At 33.6% G+C, this 22,379-nt stretch overlaps 2 protein-coding genes across 5 annotated transcripts in view; one reads left to right on the top strand and one right to left on the bottom strand.

Moving 5' to 3' along the window:
* The window catches only part of LOC132698927 (trissin receptor-like), a 105,531-nt gene that overhangs the window by 65,919 nt on the left and 17,233 nt on the right, over positions 1–22,379 (bottom strand). The gene's annotated exons all lie outside the window — the stretch shown is intronic.
* LOC132699637 (uncharacterized) lies at positions 746–11,804 on the top strand. 3 transcript variants are annotated; one of them, XM_060666470.1, is made up of 4 exons: positions 746–778; positions 5,364–5,599; positions 8,405–8,700; positions 11,668–11,804. In XM_060666470.1, exons 2-4 carry the CDS (start codon positions 5,531–5,533, stop codon positions 11,771–11,773), a joined length of 471 nt encoding a protein of 156 aa, XP_060522453.1. In that variant the 5' UTR covers positions 746–778; positions 5,364–5,530; the 3' UTR covers positions 11,774–11,804. The 3 variants fall into 3 exon arrangements, with proteins under 3 accessions (XP_060522453.1, XP_060522452.1, XP_060522454.1); XM_060666469.1 differs by lacking the exon at positions 746–778 and adding an exon at positions 3,599–3,709; XM_060666471.1 differs by lacking the exon at positions 746–778 and adding an exon at positions 3,833–3,880.

Raw genomic sequence — 22,379 nt, 5'->3', positions numbered from 1 at the left:
TTTAAGTAATTTAAGTAGGTAACAAAAATAATTTGGAATTTTATTTTTGATTTAAACATAAATACATAAATAAATAAATAAATATTTTTTAGTATATTTCCTAACAAACCCTCAAATAATTAAATTCTAAGCAAAGTACGGACCCATTCGGCCATATTTCACTCTTACAGCTTGCTCGGGTCTTTCCTTAATTCGTAATAGTTAGTCACTTTCTTATTTCTATGAACAGACTTTACATTTCATTTTTAATTTTATCCGTTTGAAAAATACCAGTAATAAACTAACGAATGGGTCAAAAATATGTTCATCAAATAAAAATAAGTACCAAAGCTTCATTTTATGCGAAACACGTAATTTTTTTATATCGTTATTCTAATTATTTCGTTCTAAACCGGGGATGTCCAACATATTGGGTTGATATTCCTGGTATTATTACTTTTGAACTTAAAATATAAATAAAAGGCTTTTTTAAGTCAACACTGGTCTCCGGTACGCGAGCTTCGTCGAAATCACGTTTCAAATACTTCCGAATGAAAGGGTCCAAATATGCGGGCAGTAACGAAACAAAACATCAAGAAGTCGGTTTTTCAAGACGCAAATAATTTTCGAGTTCGTCGAATAACAAACTAATAAGTTATGTTCGTTAACGTTCAAATTAGTAAGTAATCATATTTTAATCGTTTTTTGATTCGCACTCGGAAATTTAAAAGGTAAGTGCCCATTTAATTAAAGTTATTCGTTTGCTCGACGCGTCAGTGGTAGTCGGCAATTAAAAAAGGTAAGCTTTATTCGCTAAAGGGCGTCGTTATCGTAAACAAAGAGAGTAGCTTTTGATTTCGCTTCGAATATTTAATGTGCTCCCGTGCGTGCGTGTGTCACATCGTGCAGCTGTTGTCCCGGAATAGAAATTAATTTCAATTTAGTTTCAATTATTATACTAACTACTAACAATATTTGTATTGGCAGAAAATCGGCAAGGATTTAAAAATGGCAAAAGTACAATGTCAGCCATACACTTTGTTTCTAAAAAACTTTATGAAAACGCACACGCAAAAGAGGGGAAATCAATTGAAAATCCATTTTAACGACAATATAAAATTTCCTGGACTTGAAAATGGTTAATAGAAAGTTAAGTAAGTAAAAATTGATAGAATGCACAAATTAAAACTATTTTAAAATATACAGGGTGGCTTAAAAACAGGCAGGATATAACAAAAATAAATGGTTTTGAATTATTTCAACTTTTTGTTTAGTTTTTTTCCGATATTTTGATTTTTATGTATTTCTATTGTGTATGCAACGCTATTCGAATTAGATGCTACAGGGTGATCAAAATAAACGTGTATATTTGGATCATTCGTGTTAAATTGAATTTTTTTTTTCTGAAATATCTTACAAAAGCCTACCACGTTCATTAAATATTATTATTGTCAAATTTTCAGAAAAAATTTTACGAGTTTGTCAAAAATTTATTTTATAAAAAAAAGTTCTATAGTGTAGAAGGTTATTTTAAAATTACAAGGGCCCGTGAATTATAGTTTTTTTCCATTCGGTTTAGAATTAAAGAAAAGTTTTTCTATTCTATAATGTCGCAATGTCGAAAATGGCCGACGATCATTTTATGTCCTGAAGAATAATCAATAATAGCCGTCAATCATTAGGGGGGGATATTTCCGCAACTGATAATCTAGAATAAGCATTAATAAGGCAACAGTAAACAAAATTCCGTGTGCTAGGCGAGCGAAAATAATAATGCAGTTCTCCTCTTCGAATTGTATTTATATTATTGTGTATGTTGGTATTTCAGAGAAGATTTTTCGACATTTTTAATATACAAGGTTATTCTTGCCATATATAGAAAAATTGAAATGAAAATAGAATATAAAAAGTTCGTAATAAAAGTTTTTTATTCATAGATGCACAAATTGATACTTGATACACAATGCAAATTGATAAAATCTTACAGTGACAAAATATTGTTAAGTTTTTAAGTTACCTAGAATTTCCACCGCGTTAAACTATATTATTTCATTTATTTAACAAAGTAAACAAAGTAATAATTAGGATTTTAAGAACCTTGTACTGAACTTTAAACACTAATAATATGTTAAATAAAAAAAAAACATGAGTGATGAGTGGTATATTCTGGTTTTTAAGATAACAGTATCTATCAAAGGTAGAACTTTTTCTAACTAATTTCAATATTGTAAAAACTTAACGTTTGTTATTTAAATATTAAAGTTTTTTAGGTTATGTATAAAGTATCGCTGAAACTTTGTAAAAATATTTTCCTTTATTGTCCCTGATAATATTTACTAAAAAAATAAATAAGAAAAGTTCAGATTTTCACGAAATTATATATTTTGATATGACAGTTGTTTCGACAACACCGCGTCTTTATCAAATGTAATATTTACAAACTGCCTGCTACTATATATATACCGAAAGGTAACCCTAAAACCTTAATTAATATTGTTGTGAGAATTTAAGTTCAATAAATGAGAGGTATTTAAATCTAATTGATCGTTAAGCAATACATTTGAATGTCTCATTTTGTTAATCTCCATGACTTCCAATAAATTTAATTTTCTACGAAAACGAAGTTTACAATATTTTGGTAGAAAAGAAACATATATTGGCACATTCATTCATTAATTGGCTCGGAAAACTCAGTTACATGGTTGACATTTTCGAAAAACTTTTTAATAATAAGCTGATACTTTGGCAAGAAGAATTAACCAAAAACAACACAGACATGTTTCCGTGCTTTTCAGGATTTACTAATGAAAATAATATTAGATTTCAGGTTATTTAAAAGCATCATTTCCCATCATTTGATAAAATCGGGAAAAAACTTTACGAAAAGGTTCGAAAAATTTCCAAATACAGAATTAGCTTGGATTCGTGATCAATTTTCGTTTGATATTATTAATTCCAATATCCCCTTGAATGAAAAAGAACAGTTAATTGATATTTCGAGTGACGAAACTCTGCGTATTCGGTTTAGGTCTCTGACTTGCCAAAAATTTTGGTTATCAGCTGAAAACAAATATGCCGATTTGGAAAAAAAGAGCAATCAATATTTTGATTCAATTCGCATCAACCTACTCATGTGAATCCGGCTTTTCAAAATTAGTTGCCATTGAGACAAAATATCGATCTCTTTGCAAGCGCAAACCTTACATTAAATTCTTATGAGTAAATGTTTGAATGTTTTTTTTATTAAATAAATATCTGTACTCATATGCCTAATATATAAGATGAAACAGGTGGTGTACTGAAATAAAGTCAAAATGGTGACGACAGGCGTTCCTCAGGGCTCTGCATTAGGACCAGTACTTTTCCTCTTACTTTTCATAAGGTTGGTACATTTTAAATTGCCAAATGAACTAAAAGTTTAAGTTTGGAGAACGGGGAACTGTGGAACAAATCTGAGTACGCCCCTGCATTTTTCTCTACAAAAAAATGTCGCAATAATCATTTCATTCGAATCCAAAATAATAACAAATAGGTTTTTTATGTTAAAACACTCCAATTACAACTATCGTCTACACGAATATCCCGACTGAAAAGGGGCGTGCGGAATAAAAATCGTCAGAAATTTCGGTCGTTTAGTTTCATTGAAAGCGAACATGGTTAATACAATGTTAATGGGTCTCGTGGACTGCTTTTCAACTTCTTTTCGGTAGCTCCAAGGCGATAAGCTTAGGTAATTTTAATTTTAAATTTATTTAACAAAGTAAACAAAGTAATTATAAGTCATAATTAGGATTTTAAGAACCTTGTACTGAACTTTAAACACTACTAATATGTTAAATAAAAAAAAACGTGAGTGATGAGTGGTATATTCTGGTTTTTAAGATAACAGTATCTATCAAAGGTAAAACTTTTTCTAACTAATTTCAATATTGTAAAAACTTAAAGTTTGTTATTTAAATATTAAAGTTTTTTAGGTTATGTATAAAGTATCGCTGAAACTTTGTGAAAATATTCTCCTTTAATGTCCCTGATATTATTTACTAAAAAAATAAATAAGAACTAAAAGTTCAGATTTTCAAATTATATATTTTGATATGACAGTTGTTTCGACAACACCGCGTCTTTATCAAATGTAATATTTACAAACTGCCTGCTACAATATATACCGAAAAATGACCATAAAACCTAAATTAATTAAGGAGACGTATTTAAATCTAATTGATCGTTAAGCAATACATTTGAATGTCTCATTTGGTTAACCTCCGTGGCTTCCAATAAATTTAATTTTCTACTTTTTGTGGCTGTATGCAAAATATCAAAATTGTCGTCAAAAATGTGTTTTTCTGTGTTTAAGTGGGATTTTGTACATTTCGTTTTATTGTTTTTTAAAAATTTTCTTATTGTGTTGTTAGTTCTGAAAGCTATTTTTAAACCACATTTTGACAAATGTTTTGAAACTTTTTCACAAGACTCTCCTATGTATGCAATTGTTTTTAATTGTTCGTATTAATTATTATGTGGATACATTTCGTGTCATTTGTTTTAATTTTATGACTATTTCGTCAATACAAAACAAAAGTGTAAGCCATCAATGAAAGAATTGTTCTGATAATACTGTATTTTATCGTTACAAATAAGTGCATTAATTTTTTCAGGATCATTCTAACTATTCGAAAGTGTAGCGTATATATTTAAGTTAGTATTAAAATTTTTTAGAGCAGCCTCAGTTATTTAGTCAGTTATTTAAAATACAAAATTCCTTAGGTTTTTAAATAGAAGAAATCGATAGTTTATTTTCAATTTTTGCAAAGCCACTCTTAATGACACGAAAGTTCCTAAAACAGCGATACTTTACAAATTTGAGTTCCGTATATTTTAACGAAACCCAAAATGCAGTAAAATTAATTTACGATCAGAAATGTGATAAGTATTCTAAATATAGTCCGTCCCAATCTTCAATAAAACTTGGGTCCGATGAGTATTAAAGGACAGAACTTTCAAAGATTTTGGTAATACAGTATATAGCGAAATTGAAGGAACTGCTTTTTTTCCTTATAAAGAGTTTTCCTTATAAAAAGTTATAGACACTTGAAAAATAACAACACGCCTATGTGTTCCGTAATATTTAATTTTTTTATGCACATATTTTAACAACTACTTAGAAACATTTTATATAAATATTTATGAGCTACATTTAATGTTTCAAATAATCGTTCATTTTCTTTTGAATTTTTTTAGTATGTCAATACGCATCTCGTACTGTGGGTTATATTTTCACCATTTCCTCGAGAGAGGCTTTGGTGTATACGTTTTTCTTTGTTACCTTTGAACCAAATGGATTTACCAGCATTTTTCTAAACATTGATTTTCACCGTCCCTTTCAGGTCCAAATCAGAATTTGCAAACATGAACAACGTAACCACCTTCTGCGTTGGAGTTCTACTACTCGTATGTGCCGTCACTTCTGAGCTACTGTCGCCATGCCCGAGGCTGTTTCGATACGAAGAAAGGCCCCGGCGAAGAGGACCGATGGTACGGAACCGCTGTATTGATGTCAGAAAATAAACTTTACGGCGTCTGGTTCAAACTGTTTTTGGACAAACCTGCTACGCGATTAGGCGTGAGTACGCATTTGTTATTTTATAATAATAATGATAATATTAATAATAATAATAATAATAATAACTATAATTATTTGGTCACACGGGATATAAAAAATGGTTTCAACTGTGCTAGTCATAAAATAATTAAACCTGATAACAAGCTACCCGGCAGATCGAAAGATAATTGTTGATCGTGGCATAGTCATGGGGACCAACCCTATGGAACGTCCTTTACGACGATTTGCTCAGCCTGGAGCTCACTAGAGGTGCTGATTGTTGGTGCAAATGGTGATGCATGTCTGATGAATAACGTCAATAACTGTCTGAAACAAATCTCTCAATGGATGTCAGACCACCAGTTAACCATAGAACCAACCAAGACGGAGGCTATAATACTAAAAGGGAAACGGATGAGAGACCATATTAACTTCGAACTACTTGGCACTAGACTGTACGGGCAGGATAGCGTCTTATTGAAAATTTCATCTCTCAAAAAAAAAATTATAATAATAACAACAACAACAACAATAATAATAATAATAATAATAATAATAATAATAATAATAATAATAATAATAATAGTAATAATAATAATAATAATAATAATAATAATAATAATAATAATAATCGTTAAAAAAATTAAAAAAATAATAGTAATAATAATAAATTGCCTTTATTGTTGTATATTGTTATATACAAATATACAGTAGAGAAGAGGTGAAGTCTAGCAAAAGCTACTCCACTTAACCTTTTAAATGTTTAAATTGAAAACTAAATAGGAAGTTATAAATACATTGATAAATTAAATATAGTGTAATAGATAAATGTAATAGTAATGTGGAACAATAGAAAGTTATTAGAAGTAAAAATAAAAAGAATAACATTGGAAATCAAAATATTTGAGAAGCTTGAACCTGAAATATTTTTTAAAGAATTGAATTGAATTTGATTTTACTGGATCGAGTATACTATTAAAAATTACAACAGCCTTATAAGAAAATGATCTGCGGAAAAAAGATTAACGATATCGTGGCAGTGAGAGTCTGTAGGGGTGCCTTGAAGCCACTGATTCAACATTACGAGACTGTAATTTAGCTCGTAAGTAGGACGGATTGGATGTACTAATAATTTGAAACATCATAGACGCCAAGAAGTCTTGAAAGTACTGTCAATGTTTAGCCAGTTAAGTTCCTGGATTTTGTGGGAAATCCTATCTAATTTACGCAAGCCGAAAATAAATCTTCAACAGCTGTTTCGAATTTTTTGCAATCTATATTTATTAATACTATCAAGTTATTTGTAATATGAGTGAGCTAAAAGTTTCCGTGAACTGAAATTAAGGACAGCTCTATGCCTGTATAAATGGCGCAAAACCAAATAAGACTTTTTCACGAACAAAGATACATATTCCACGAACCTAAGTCTACAATGAAATATAACACCAAGATTTTTATTACAATTCACAATTTTCAAACGATCAAAATACATTTGGGATACTTGTTCAATGTTAGGTTTACGAGAAAAGCACATTACACTGCATTTTTTAACATTAAGTTGAAGATTATGCCTAGAAGAATATAGAAATAGATTATGCAAATTCAAATTGATATAAATTGAAGCAATATCAAATAATTTAGGATCGAAGGAGTAAAATAGCTGAGTGTCATCAGCAAATGAATGCAAATTCACAACCCACATTCATTCATTCACAACAAATGACTATTTTGCATGCTGGCGCTAAAAATGGTTGGATTCCAAATCGACTTTCTCTGTCTGCGAAAAATATTAAAGATTCTGCTCCAAAGTTGGTTTAAAAACAAACTAGTTCCAAACATTCCCCCTAATAGCGTCATTGTAATGAACAATGCAAGTATCACAGTAGACAGTTGACTAAAACCCCTTCCTCATGTGACCAAAAGCAACAATCCAAAACTGCATGTATAATAACGACATTTATTTTCACGAAGATTATACCAAAAAGCAATTAATTGAGGCTTTTAACATCCCTCCACAAAGTTGGGCAAATTATGTTAAACATATAGAAAAAGCAGAACAATCGTATATCCATATTGCAAATAATATAGAACAAATAATAATTAGAACAGGCGACGATAGCGATAGTGATATTGATATATTATGTGAATAATTTTAAGTAATTTAAGTAGGTAATAAAAATAATTTGTAATTTTATTTCAGATTTAAACATAAATACATACATAAGTAAATAAATATTGTCTAGTATGTTTCCTAACAAAACCCCAAATAATTAAATTCTAAGCAAAGTACGGACCTGTTCGGCCATATTTCATTCTTACAGCTTGCCCGGGTCTTTCCTTAGTTAGTCACTTTCTTATATCTATGAACAGACTTTACACAATCAACACCAGCAGAATTTGACTTAAAACCTGAAATAGTGGCTAATAGTATTAATAATAATGATAATAATAATAAAGCTTCATTTCAAAGCATAATTACATTGGAATAGTGTCATTTACAGTGGTCGTCTTATATGTTTTGAATAAATCTACAGTATTCTTCGACACTATGTGGTTCAATTTCTACGAGTTTGAGTTGTCCTGCCTTCCTGTATATTATTTAGTAAATTATTGTGGAGCCCAAAGTTATTCTATAATTTTTTAGCTATATCTCAAATTTCCTTTTCATCCAGGTATACGTTGTAATCCTTTTAACAAGTTTGGTGTAACAATAATTAAGAATTCACTAAAATTATTCACTAAAATCTCTTTATTGCCTTCAATTTAATCGACCAGGCACGCTTGTTTTTATTGCATGACTTTTTTATTCATCACTCGTGGTTTTAGAACTGGTTCGGCGAAGTCAGAACGTACGACAACAATACGCAATTTTTAATTTACAACTCGAAATTCATCCTGGAACCCAACGAGCCGCTGGTGGTAAACTTCTTCGTGGATTACCATCGGAACGAAACGGCTCCGCCGAAGCTGATCAATTTCAGATTAAATGGTAGGGAAATGTGTCCTGAATCTTTGGCAGTCCCGGCCCCCGTACCTCCGAGGAAGCTGTTCACAAATCCACCCGCTAGCGAGGAAGCTACAACCATTGCTGGAGGCATTGTGCAATCGCGGGAACCTCTTATGTAAGTTTGAAGCTTCCCATCACAATAACTTAGTTTTATTTCAAGAAACATTGCTTTTACGTTGCCCATTTTAACAATAATATTAAAAAAAAAACATTTTTTTTGCAAATAATTATTATTAATGCTTATTTTAACTAATTTATGCAAAATAAAACATATATACTGCACAATTTCTGTGAGCCTTTTTTTTGTTTGAAGGAATAAATAAATACATTAATTAATATAATAAAAATAAAATAAATAAACGTGAATGTCGTTTCTTTAGTCGTAATGGTCCTCTATTTCCTCTATCGGTTTTGTTCTGTTCTGTTTGTACAAAATAAAAGGGTTGAAAATAGCAAAATCAAATAAATGCATAAATATTTCTCCCCCGTTGTTTAGTTAGTTGATAGTCGCGTTACCTGATCTATCGACGCCTCCCATGTAGTTAATGTATTCCACAACTATTTTCAATTTCTTTATTAGGACATTTTCTGAATTGTGAATTGTCAACAAGGGACAAATTTTTTTCTTGTCATGCCACTACATTACCGTGACTTTTTTTTCTTTGGAATGCTATGGATTTTCCTTTTTTAGTTTTTTTAGTCACAAGTTGTCGTGGTAAATCTTTTCTGTGGGACAGCACAGTATATAAATCAGTCTTTTTGTATATAATAATGTCGTATTGGAGTTTAGCAAAAAACCAACGGTGGCTAACTGAACTTTATACCGATTTCCAGTTTGAGCTAACTCAAATCAGAGAGGCTCTGGGAAATATGGTCATACCTTCGGGAGGTTATAACTAGGACGAATGCAAGAGCTGGCCAATAGACGATACTGCAATAAGCGACATGGGATAAAATTAACATATCACAGAGTTTAACTTTGACTTCTTTACTGAGAAAATGTTTATGAATATACAATGTCCTCAACTTATAGAAGGATTTTTATAACACCGAGCCAACATGCTTGGAAAACAGCAAGTCTCATCATCATCATCATCATTTAGCCTAATCTTAAAAGAGGCGATTCTTACAATTTCTTCCCTTATATTTCCCCATAATATCATCCGCATTATGTTAGCATTTTAGCAAGCAAGGTTATCAGCAGCAGACACCTGCCATATTATTTTTGGATCTAAATTTATTTTATTGGCGGCATTTAAAGCTTCACTAGCAACAAAAGATAAATATAACAGAGTATCATCGGCGCTTTGATGAGATTTACATAATTTAAGAAAAGTAGAGAAGTCAACTGTATGAGCTGAGAACCCCTGTCCAAAGCAATAGCATCCGAATGTGTATTTCCTCTTTAGAATCTCTGACAAAGAAAATTGAAAGAGCAGTCAGTACCTTTTATCCCGAAGAATTTCAGTTTAACTAAGAAAGGGAAATGATCCAGTCGAACGCTTTGCTATAGTCCAAGAGTATGGGACAAGAGTTTAATTTAGAATCCGCTGGTCTCAATAAATCATCAGTAACATGAAGCAAGGCAGAAGTAGTGATGTGAAGAGGTCGAAAACCAGATTGAGTGTACGTGAGGATTTTGTTAGCGCATAGTAACTGACGAAGATTTTTATCTGCACTTTTTTCAATAATCTTTGAGATGGTTGGCAACAAACTGATTGGTCTAAAATCGTTAATGCCACTTGGACCCTCTTTCTGTGACACGGGTATAACTCCAGAGATAAGATACTTGTTAACAAGGAAAGTGATGTGATCGACTAAATACGGAGTAGTCAAAAGCATCAAAATTTTGCTAACTTCCTCAGGGTAGGTATAGGCAGGTAGGGTAGGTACTTTTCGGCTCTCACTCGGGAGTTCATAAGATTTCGTAAATCTCTAGACTCATTTGAAGTAACACGTTTGTATCTTCAACGTGGACTAAGTTTTATTAAAAGTTTAAGGTTTTCGGTAAACCAAGGGACTAGGGGTCTCTTAATTCAATATCAAATAAATCATTCATTCATTTATATCATCAAAAAAATTAGCGATGACCAAGAAACGAACTAGTGCGTTTGATTTATTACAAAAATTGTCTAAAGCGCCGGCATTTTGGAAACAACCGTCAACTCAAGCGATTCGAACATAAAACATATAAAAACAAAAATTTAAAGATCCCGGAAACCTGATCGTAGAAAATGAGTTTAAGAAACTCAAAAACCGAGTCGAAAATAAAATGAAAACATTAAGTTAAAAAAAAAACAGTGGGGTTTTATTCATAACTTCCTTCAAAATTTATTCCAATGAAACGGAGATTAGTATTTTTATTATACAAAATATTATGAACATTATTTATTTATCATTGAACCTGTTTTCCGGAAGACCTATCATTTTTTACTTACACCACAGACTAATTTTAATAAATATAAATGAAATAAGTCCAAATAGGTTTCTGTCGTAAGGCCCATAAAAAATGTCGCAAAAATATGATGCCGACAGTTGTGAGCATTTGGTTATTTTTTCTTCATCGCTGTGATTAGGTCACAGTCAGAGACATATTTAACCCAAAAGAAAATATGACAGATATGTTAACCAAACTAATAAATAAGTTAAAAACAAGCAAAACAAGCGCAGTTTTCAGAGCAGGTAACAAAAAAGAAAAGAAATTTTTGAAATTTGCTGTTTCATGGGGAAGATGCCCCTCTCGAAGAAATGGTGAAAATACAAGCCAATACTAAAAAAATTCAAAAGAAAATGACCGATTATTTGAAACATTAAATGTAGTTCATAAATATTTATATAAAATGTTTCTAAGTAGTTGTTAAAATATGTGCATAAAAAAATTAAATATTACAGAACACATAGGCGTGTTGTTATTTTTCAAGTGCCTATAACTATTTATAACCAAAAAAAAGCAGTCCCTTCAATTTCGCTATATAGAGTTTCGACTGTATATACTGTACATAAATGTTAAATTTTCTTAAAATATTTCGATTTACATTATTTTTCATTGTTTCACGGCCCCCATTTTGTTTTTAATTTTTAGCGAGGCAACCAACGTGCAGCTGGAAGGTAAAAAGTCGAAAGATGATGATCTCTGGAACGTGTTACTGAGGGTTGTCAGCGTGGAACGCGTCCGACGTCAGTCGTGACCGCCCCAGGGGACCGTTGACTTTAATAAATGATTAACTTTAACTTGGATTTGAAATGTTTCCCCTACCCCGCTCACCTTTCTGCTTTCGATTGTAACTAATTGGGAAATAGTACAGAACGTAGTTCCTATTACGTTTCTTGTGATTGCGTTAACGAACCATCGGTTGAAACGAAGTAATACAGGTCAAAGCTTTTGTGTTCCAATTTTAATCCAAATCCTAAACGTATACCCTCGCTCGTTAAGGGACCTTTTAGTTATTTAAAGTAGCCCACGTAATAATCGTAATTAACGACTCTAGGATCTTTCTGAATCTTGTATAAAGTAATTAAGTTACTATAATTCGATTTTCCTTTATTTTGGCGACGTCTTATCTTATATAATCTTTATTTAGCATCATGCTACATAAAAAATACAAAATATAAATTTTAAATATAAAATTCCAGGTAAACGGAAACCAAAAGCTAAGCAAACAAAATGGCTTAGCCCTTTATGTAATATAAAGTTTTTTACATGACTAGAATGACATTCTTTCAACATAAAATTTAACATAACTTTTGGTTTTACAGACAAGGAATTAAGAACACTCAACCTGCTCTGAATTGGCGGACATTTTAGTATATTTCTTATCAATCTGCAATCTGCAATTGTTCTAATTTTTAATTAGGCAAATTGAACAAAATTTTGACTTGTCCGTGCTTATACAAAGGTTATTATTGCGCAGCCATTCAAAGGCATTTTTCAGATCAGCATTCATTTTTCTTTGCATTTCATCCACATTTTCACCCACAATAAAAATCACAGTGTCGTCCGCAAATAATACCGCTTTAGTATCATCTGAAATATTTACAATATCGTTTATATACATAAGAAACGACAATGGTCCAACAACAAAAAACTATGAAAATGTCTTTTTTTTGTGACCTCGGGCTGTGTACGAATAAATAATATTTTGGTTAATTAGGTCGCCATCGCACTGGTTACATCGAGAACGTTATTTGTGAAAAATAAAATATCTATCTAAAACAAAATATGTAGTGTCTAATTATCAACTAGTGAATTTTAAAAAAAATTTATTAGAAGACTGTTCTTTTTGCTTTTACAGTTTTAATGAAATTACATAACATGCCAACAACAAAATAAATAATAAACGATTATTTAAAAAAAACACCTCCTAATATAATAATAATAATAATTTTTATTTTATTTTATTTTATTATGTGAAATTCCTCACGCCCGCCACTGGTATATTTGAAAGAAAAAATATTTTATTTTTGAAAAGTTTACCCACAACGCATCTCAAAAGTTAACTCAACTCATTTTGTCCCGTCGTGCGTTAGTTAATCCAACTCATTCATTTTTTTCGCTGCTACCGAGGATCGAACCCGGGAACCATAAGTTGTTGACCGCCAACTTGAACGGTGAGCCAAGCAGCCTATCAAAATTCGAAGCATAATATAATAACGTGTTAGTAAGTAGTAATTGAGAAGGATCCCTAGTTTTTTTTTCCTACGGGACCCGTCCGTTGTTGAGCGCCGACTTCGTCGGTGAGCTAACGACCATATTAAAAGAGAATAAGTAACAATGTGTTAGATGTGGAGGATGATGATGTCATGTTTCTTTTCTTCCTTTAAAAGTTAGGTTTGTACACTAATAAATAACATTTATGGGGGGGCGGCGAATCTGGATTTGAGAAATGCAAAGCATTTATTGTTTCACTTGAGTAAGTTTTCCATACATATTAATACAGGGTACGCGAAAAATAAGATTAAAAATTAATTTAAAAAACCTGCCAAAATTTTTCTTAAATTTGGAAACTACATATTTTTACAATCTTGTCATATGTAGCATTAAAAATTAACCCATTTTGTCCCAGTAGTGCGTTAATGCAAAACCTATTCTATGATTTTTTTTGTCACATCCACCAAATATTTTTGCGCATCCATTTAGAAATTTTATTATTATCACTACTAAAGGACATAAAACCGTAGAAATCCCTAATTTATGTGTAAAGAAAAGATCTTATATACGACTTCAAAGGTTAGCAAAAGCGGTACATAAATTTGTATCACATTTTCGAGTAAATCCAGAATAGTAAAAAAATATATTTTGGATTTATATTGCCATTTTTGTTGAGGTACATACATTGGAAATACTATATTGATTATGTTTATTTTTTGAAAAAAATTACTGGCGCGTGAATGCACGACTGGTTTTATCTGTGGAAAAAAACTTTGTTATTGCAAGTCTAGACAAGTCGGCGCGTGTAGAATAAACGTCCAACAATTAGCGTGTTCTTCAGTATTAGTTTGTGTCATGTGCAGTGAACGTTACAGTTCGTAAAATATGACATTTCCGAGATATCTGACTCAAAAGTAGTTACAGGCGGCTATGGAGGAGACCGTGATGGATGAGGACAATAACAATGAAAGTGGTAAGTATTATTTGGATCTACGTATTCGTATGTATTGTAGCGTTCCATTCTTTGTAAATTTATGCTAAAAATAACGTGCAAAAATATTGACGGAACATATTAACGCCGACTATATTCCGCCCGAAGTGGATACCTTGACTGACGAAGAAGATATGAACGATAACGTAACTCTACAAGAGTTTGGGGAACCAACTAATATAGTTGGAATATAGTTGGAACTTTCCCTTTATATAGACGTGATACCTCGTAGGGTCCCGGGGAAGGCACATTTCCGTTTTCGTTTTCAATAAATTCGCCGTTTTTAAATACGGTTAGCAAAAAATTACTGTCAACGAAGACCTCGTAAAAGTTTTAGTTTAAAGGCGTTTATTTTTATAAATTGAACCGCGCCCTGCGTCACAAACACTTAAGTGATTAAAAATTTCAGCTTAACTGGTTTGTTTTAGTTTTCTTTTCGGTGCCTTCGTAGTGGATAACGCTATATCCATTGTAATCAATTTGTCGGATGCACTTTCATAATTATATTTCTAAATAATATATTCCTGGATTAACGATTAGACTCTCGTTATTAGTCTATTTAGTCCCAAACCCTCTTCAATAAAGTTTCGACAAAGATCTGTTATCCGGTGGGCTCGCGAGTTTCGACATGCTTTTGAGAAGATTTAATGGAGGAGCCCGAAACTTCATAAAAAATAATTAACGCCGATCTAGCATCAAAACACTAAGCGAACAGTAAACGCGACAATCCGAAGATTGCGGAGATGGGATAATAATTCTCGACGAGTTAAACATGGGAATCAAATTTGGCTGACGTCAGCAAAACCACATAGGAGAAATATATTGCGATGTTGTAGAATATAATTCGAAAATTATGCTTCCAGGCGGTTGCAAACTGGCTACTTTATTTCAACAAATAAAAAAAATGTTGTCTAGTTTTATGATTTAAAAACGATAGATAGATAGATAGATATAGATAGATATTTCGCTTTTCGATACTACATATAACACATATATGGGTATATTAAGCACGTCATATCACATTAAAATACAGTGTTTAAAAAATACATTTAAAAAAAATCATCTACTAAGTAGAGACACCTATCAGTTAAAAAGTTCTTTTCTTCGAAGCAAGCCAAAATACCTTGGGTTTTGTTGCCCGACACGCAGTCTCTTGGAACGTCCAAGTAATCTCTTTGCCGTGTGTCATGTTCGTGCCAGTCACATCTCCTATTCCATCTTATCGTGTTACTTTTGACGTAAATCAAAACGGAATAAATAGAAGGAAGTGTCATGATCTGAAGTTCCCTAAATAAATCCCTGCATGAATGTTTACTAGTTACACGCATCGTGTAACGAATAGCACGTTAGAACGAATAGATTATACCGTAACCTGATTGGAACAGCCCATAGTACACCAGCCTTAATACGTCAATGGATACCGTATCTCGAATATTTTGGATTAAGTATGAGCAGGAGATTAATTTGGGCAATATGTTGTCGATGTGATGATTCCATGTAAGTTTGTTGTCAATGCACAGACCGAGAAACTTAGTAGCCTCCACGTTTTCTATAGAACGTCCCTCCAATTGGAGAAGAATACTGGAATCAACGCGAGTATTTTTTGTGACTATTAGATTTATTTAATTGTAGTCCGTTATCGCGACACCATTCATTCAACTCGTGACCCTTGGTTCTGCGGCCCCTCTTAAATTAGCTCTGTCTTTATCGGTAACTAAAATGCTTGTGTCATCTGCATACAGTACAAATAATGCATCTATAAGGTTGTTCGGAAAGTCATTTCGTTTTTTCCCGTCAGAGGACTTAATTACGTTTTTTCGAAACCAACTTCACACTTAAGCCGCATAACCATTATATGTCTTGAGAGCTGATATTGCAAGGCTTGTGTGTGAAAAAGTTCTATTAATTCTACGCAGTAGTTTTTTGTTGGTGCCCTTTAAATATGGAGAGCAATAAGCAGCATTTTCGTCATATTTTACTTTTTTACTTCAGAAAAGGTGAAAATGCTGTCCAAGCGAGAAAAAAATTGACGGATGTGTATGGAGAAGGCGTGTTAACAGTACGCCAGTGCCAGAACTGGTTTGCAAAATTTCGATCCGGCAATTTAATGTCGAAGATGCACCACGGTCTGGAAGGCCGGTCGAAGCTGACAAAGATGCGATAAGGGCATTAGTTGATGCAAATCGGCGAATAACCACACGAGAGATCGGTGAGAGATTAAATTTGTCGAATTCGACTGTTTATGGCCATTTGAAAGGCATGGACTTAACCTCGAAGCTCGATGTGTGGGTGCCCCATGTCCTTACGGAGCGAAATTTGTGTCGTCGCGTTGACGTGTGTGATTCGCTCCTCAAACGTCAAGAAAATGATCCATTTTTGAAGCGGATTATTACTGGGGACGAAAAATGGGTTGTATACAACAATGTTAAACGCAAGAGGTCATGGAGCAGAAAAGATGAACCGGCTCAAAGCGTGTCAAAAGCCAACATTCACCAAAAAAAGATGATGCTCTCCGTTTGGTGGGATGTCGAAGGAATCGTTTTTTTTGAGCTTTTGCCAGACAATACAACGATTAATTCAGAAGTCTATTGTCATCAACTGGACAAATTGAATGATTCACTTAAAGAGAAGAGGCCCGAATTAATCAACAGGAAGGGTGTAGTGTTCCACCAGGATAATGCGAGACCTCACACAAGTTTGGTCACTCGCCAAAAACTTTTACAGCTTGAATGGGACGTACTGCAACATCCACCATATTCTCCAGATCTGGCGCCTTCCGACTACTATTTGTTTCGGTCCCTGCAAAATTTTTTGGATGGCAAAACCTTTACCTCAAATGAAGATGTCAAAAACCACCTGAACCAGTTTTTTGCCAGCAAGGACCAAAACTTTTATGAGAGGGGAATTATGTTACTGCCAGAAAGATGGCAAAAGGTGTTGGACCAGAATGGCCAATATATAATTTAATAAAATATTTATTCATTATACGAAAACTGTCTTTCATGTTCCCCCAAAAAAAAACGAAATGACTTTCCGAACAACCCAATATATTATCCTGAGGAAGATCGTTAATAAAACAATTAAAGAGGAGCGGTGATAGGCAGGATCGTTGCGGGGTACCTCTGCCTACATATTGAGGGCTATTGTTCTCTATGTTGGTTTTATCGCCTTTGTTTTTAAAAATAGGTACGATTTTTGAGTTTTTTAAGGCCTGTGGATACTTGCCCCGGAGGAAGCTCAGATTGACTAAATATGATAGAACAGGAGCTATAATATCTTTAATAGACATTAACAAAGTGCCCGGTATTTCATCGATTCCAGATGATCTCTTACTTTTTTTTTTTTTACTTGTGTTATCTCTACTGTTGTAGTAGGGTAGAGAAACATCGAGCTTGAGTGTATTTTAATATCAGTCGTTAGATTTTGAGGCTGCTTGCTATTGTTAGCAAGATCAGCAAAATATTTGTTAAAAATTTCACAGATTTTGTATCTGTCTTGCTATTTTCCCTGACTATTGCCCAACTTTCCCTACTTATGTTATCAGATTTCATTAACCTTAAATTGTGGTGAGTTTTCTTTGCGTGTTTTTTGTTGTAATGGGATTTAAGTCCTTTGTATTTTTTATTATATAGATCATGTTTTATTCTTTTGTTTACTTGACGCATCTCGTGTACCGCACGACTCAGCTCTCTTAATTCTCTATTAAACCAATTGGTTTTTTTTTCTGTACGAGACTTTTCCTTTTTTTGTAAATCGAAAACTTGACATAAATATTGACTGATGACTTATTTTAGAGAATTTTTCGATTGTATACAGGGTTTTACAATCATTTACAAAAATCTAAATGACCGTGAAAATCGTTCTTTTCGCTATTAAATAATTAGCCGTAAATCAGCCACATGGAGAGCTACAATTTTTTGCATTTACGATTTTCGTCTATCACATACGCTGTTCGAGATAATTGAAAAAATCCAAATGAAAATCATCATTTCTCGCCCTCAATCGAGACGCGATGACGTCACTGATTATTACGCCGTACCGCATGGTTTCAGAAAACAAGTATTTTCTTGAACATGACTTACTCTACTGGAAAAAATCATAGATAGATAGATAGATTCATTTATTGACTACGTTTCGTACAAAAGGAACGTACAATTGTAGCAAGTCAGAAGTTAAATTCAAGTGTAATAAAATCACATTTTCGGACTCCAAGTCTTAATACAAAACTGTCTAGATGTTAATAAGGACATATTTCTATGTTTCGTCGACTATGAAAAAGCTTTCGATCGTGTACAGCATTCAAAACTCATGCAGATTTTGAGAAAAACCGACGTCGACGACAAGGACATAAGGTGTATCGAGAGATTGTACTGGGGTCAAACAGCTAATATTACCATACAAAACATTATTACTGAAGATATTGATATCCGGAGAGGAGTTAGACAGGGATGCGTCCTGTCTCCATTGTTTTTTAATTTATACTCCGAAGCGATATTCAACGAAGCTTTTGAAGAACAAGAGTTGGGAGTGAAAGTGAACGGAATACCAATTTCGAATATCCGATATGCGGATGACACTGTCCTCATTGCCAATGATGTTGAGGAACTACAGAGAATGTGTACTAGGTTATGTGGCAGCAGCAACGAATTCGGGATAAACATTAACGCCGACAAAACCAAATTTATGATAATCAGTAGGAAAAAACCAATGTATACAGATGCCACAATTCAGATCTAAAAACAATTGGGGAACTTGTCAACGCGGCAAGAGATAGAGACCAATTTCAGCGTGTGGTCGCCAACATCCATTAAGTGGATAGGCAGCGTGTTGATGATGAAAATCACATTAAAAAATAACATAAAAACACACATCTAATACAGTTTTATAGCGCATCTATACCAGTGAGAGTGTCAATGTATGCTCGCAGGGAGTAAAAACAATGACGTTGTAGGAATTCTTTAATAGTGTTAGATTTAAATAAATCGAGATTGTTTTAAAGACGACTTTTCCGATCTTGGCGTCAATGTCGAGCGGTGCATGCCAGAGCAGGGCATCAAACTGATGCCCGTCGCCACCCTCTGCGGCGTCCCGGCTCACGCGCGCGAATAGACCCGAAGATTTCCCGACGCATCCGAAATCGATAGATCGCGCCAATATTTAAATATTCGAACGTAATCTAACACGGCCAAACTGACAACATTCCGCTCTCGGAATGCATGACTCATTTGAAGTGTCACAGACATGAACACACAGAAAAAAAACAAAGTTTTATTTCTTTACAGCAACGTTAAAATATATAGATGTGTACATCGGTAAAAATTCGTAAACCTTTCATTCTGCAGATTTATCATCAGCCGTCCCAGAGTTCCCTGTAATGAACAAAAAACGAGAATTCATCAATCAAATGAATTTCACAAACAATTGGGACTAGATTTACGTAATAACTCACAAGCTGACAGACACGATGGAAATTCTGTAGTAAGCACGCATTTACAAATACAGAGTTGACTTGAGTAGCACGATGGAAATACTGCAATAAGCACGTATTTGCGATGGGCTCTCAAACAACAAAATCAAAACACAGAGTTGACTTGAGCAGCGCGATGGAAATACTGCAATAAGCACGTATTTGCGATGGGCTCTCAAACAACAAAATCAAAACACAGAGTTGACTTGAGCAGCGCGATGGAAATACTGCAATAAGCACGTATTTGCGATGGGCTCTCAAACAACAAAATCAAAACACAGAGTTGACTTGAGCAGCGCGATGGAAATACTGCAATAAGCACGTATTTGCGATGGGCTCTCAAACAACAAAATCAAAACACAGAGTTGACTTGAGCAGCGCGATGGAAATACTGCAATAAGCACGTATTTGCGATGGGCTCTCAAACAACAAAATCAAAACACAGAGTTGACTTGAGCAGCGCGATGGAAATACTGCAATAAGCACGTATTTGCGATGGGCTCTCAAACAACAAAATCAAAACACAAAATACTCCAAAGACTATTTAAATTAGTTTTATATACACAACTCAAATCAATCTAACACGGCACAACAAGTCAAATTATGTACTTACAATTGTCTAGTTGTAATAATCTTTGGAAATCGTCAGGCGTCCAATCAGTAGGCCAATGCCGCAACTGATCCTTAGAACATTTAAAAGTTTTCGGAGTACCTAATTTCTTAATCAAATACCGATTATTGGTAAGTGATCTCTTGATTATGTAAGGACCAACAAATTCACAAGAAAACTTTTCAGGTCTTTGACCTCGGCTTAACAAAACAGTATCACCTACTTTATACAGCTGATTGTCTCTTCGCTTCTTATTTAGATAATTCAACTGCCTTTCTGAATTTTGCCGTAGTTTCTTTATAACTGCGGAATAATCCACTGGAGATTTAGTTTCATCAGGGATTGGCAAATCGGTTAAGACTGTACGAATTTGAGGCGTTTGACCCTCTCGACCAAATACTAACTTAAAAGGTGAGCAACCAGTCGTCTTTTGTTTCGTAGTATTGATTACTAACTGGATCTTCCATACTTTGTTCGGCCAATCTGTTACTTTATTGGATTCAACTCTTAACAAATTGGTAATAGTTCGCATATAGCGTTCTATTTGTCCGTTGGAGCGATGAACACCGGGGGTTGTCACGTGTAATTCGATGCCAAAATATTCGGTAAATGATTTAAATATTTTTGCTATGAAATTAGTTCCAGCGTCGTGAATTAGTTTGGAGGGCGTGCCAAATATGCTGAGGAATTTAGCAAAATTTTGTGTTGTTTCTTCTGTAGTAACGGTGGATTGAGGATATAGGAGACAGAATTTGGAGAAGGCGTCAATTATAACAAGGATATATTTATAGTTTTTTGGATTACCTGGTAAGGGGCCCAGACAGTCGACATGAACTGTATGGGATGGTTCATCGGGCTTTGGGATAGAAGTAAGGAAGCCTTGTTTAGGACCCGTCTGATTTTTTCGTACTGCACATATCAAACAGTGTTCAACATACTTTTTAACATACCTGGTCATATGGGGAAACCAAAAGTAAAGTCTGATTGAGGCAAGAGTTTTTTCCCAACCTATGTGACTTTGATCATCGTGAAATATTTTCAAAAGACTATAACGGTTATTAGATGGTACAAAAAGTAAAGACTGAGACGATTTGTTATTTTTATTGGTTGTAATACGAAATAAGGTCTCTTTTTCTAATTTATATTTTCGTTTGACATCATCTTTAGCATCGTTCAAAGATTGAATGATTTGTTTACATTCCTCATCTTGACTTTGTGATACGGTAAGCCAATTTTTATGAAAATTGGGTTGTGAATCGATATGAGCTACAGTTTCAATTGGGTTCCTGCTAAGGAAGTCAACATGAGATATTTCAGAGCCCTTACGATAAACAATTTCGAAGTCGAAATCCTGCATATAAGCCCACCAGCGGGCGGTCCGCGGCTTAAGTTCTTTTTTGCTTGCAGATAATTTTAAGGAATTGCAATCAGTTACTAAAGTGAATCTTAATCCAAGCAAATATACACGAAAATTTTTTAAAGCTTTCACAACGGCCAGAGTCTCTAGTTCAAACGAATGATACATAGCTTCATCTGGATTGGTTTTTTGACTGAAATATTCAACTGGACGAAAGGTATCACTGTGTTTCTGCAATAAAATAGCACCGAAACCAATACTGCTCGCATCAGTATGCAATTGAGTCTCTAAATTTGAATCGAAAATTGACAATAGGGGTTTTTGAGTAAGGACATCAATAACATACTGCCTTGCTTTTTCACATTCAGTCGTCCAAACAAAGGGAACATCATTACGAGTCAAGTGAGTTATACAAGCTACTTTGGAAGAAAAAGCGGGAATAAATTTACGGAAGTAGCTCGCCAAACCGATGAATTGGCGCACTTGTTTCACGTTAGTGGGTGACAGACTTTCCTTGACTGCTTTAACTTTATTCGGATCAGGTCGGATACCATCAGCCGATATTTGACGACCTAAATAGGTGATGTTTTGCATAAAAAATCGACATTTACGAAGGTTAATTGAAAATCCGGCTTTAGACAAAGCATCAAGAACTAATTTTAGTTTACAAAATCCATCCTCAAGTGTGATGGAGGGTATTACTATGTCATCCATGTAAACA

Source organism: Cylas formicarius, unplaced genomic scaffold, assembly GCF_029955315.1.
Source record: "Cylas formicarius isolate icCylForm1 unplaced genomic scaffold, icCylForm1.1 PGA_scaffold_3__17_contigs__length_32017465, whole genome shotgun sequence".
Classification (NCBI taxonomy): Eukaryota; Metazoa; Arthropoda; class Insecta; order Coleoptera; family Brentidae; genus Cylas; species Cylas formicarius.
This window is presented reverse-complemented; position numbering and strand designations above follow the sequence as displayed.

What these genes read in the sequence shown, in the direction of transcription:
- LOC132699637 (XM_060666470.1), top strand. Translation starts at nt 5,531, where the DNA reads ATGTCAGAAAATAAACTTTACGGCGTCTGGTTCAAACTGTTTTTGGAC. An exon ending in AACCTGCTACGCGATTAGGC is followed by an intron (nt 5,600 to 8,404) that starts GTGAGTACGCAT and finishes TCGTGGTTTTAG; the next exon opens with AACTGGTTCGGCGAAGTCAG. An exon ending in CAATCGCGGGAACCTCTTAT is followed by an intron (nt 8,701 to 11,667) that starts GTAAGTTTGAAG and finishes TTTAATTTTTAG; the next exon opens with CGAGGCAACCAACGTGCAGC.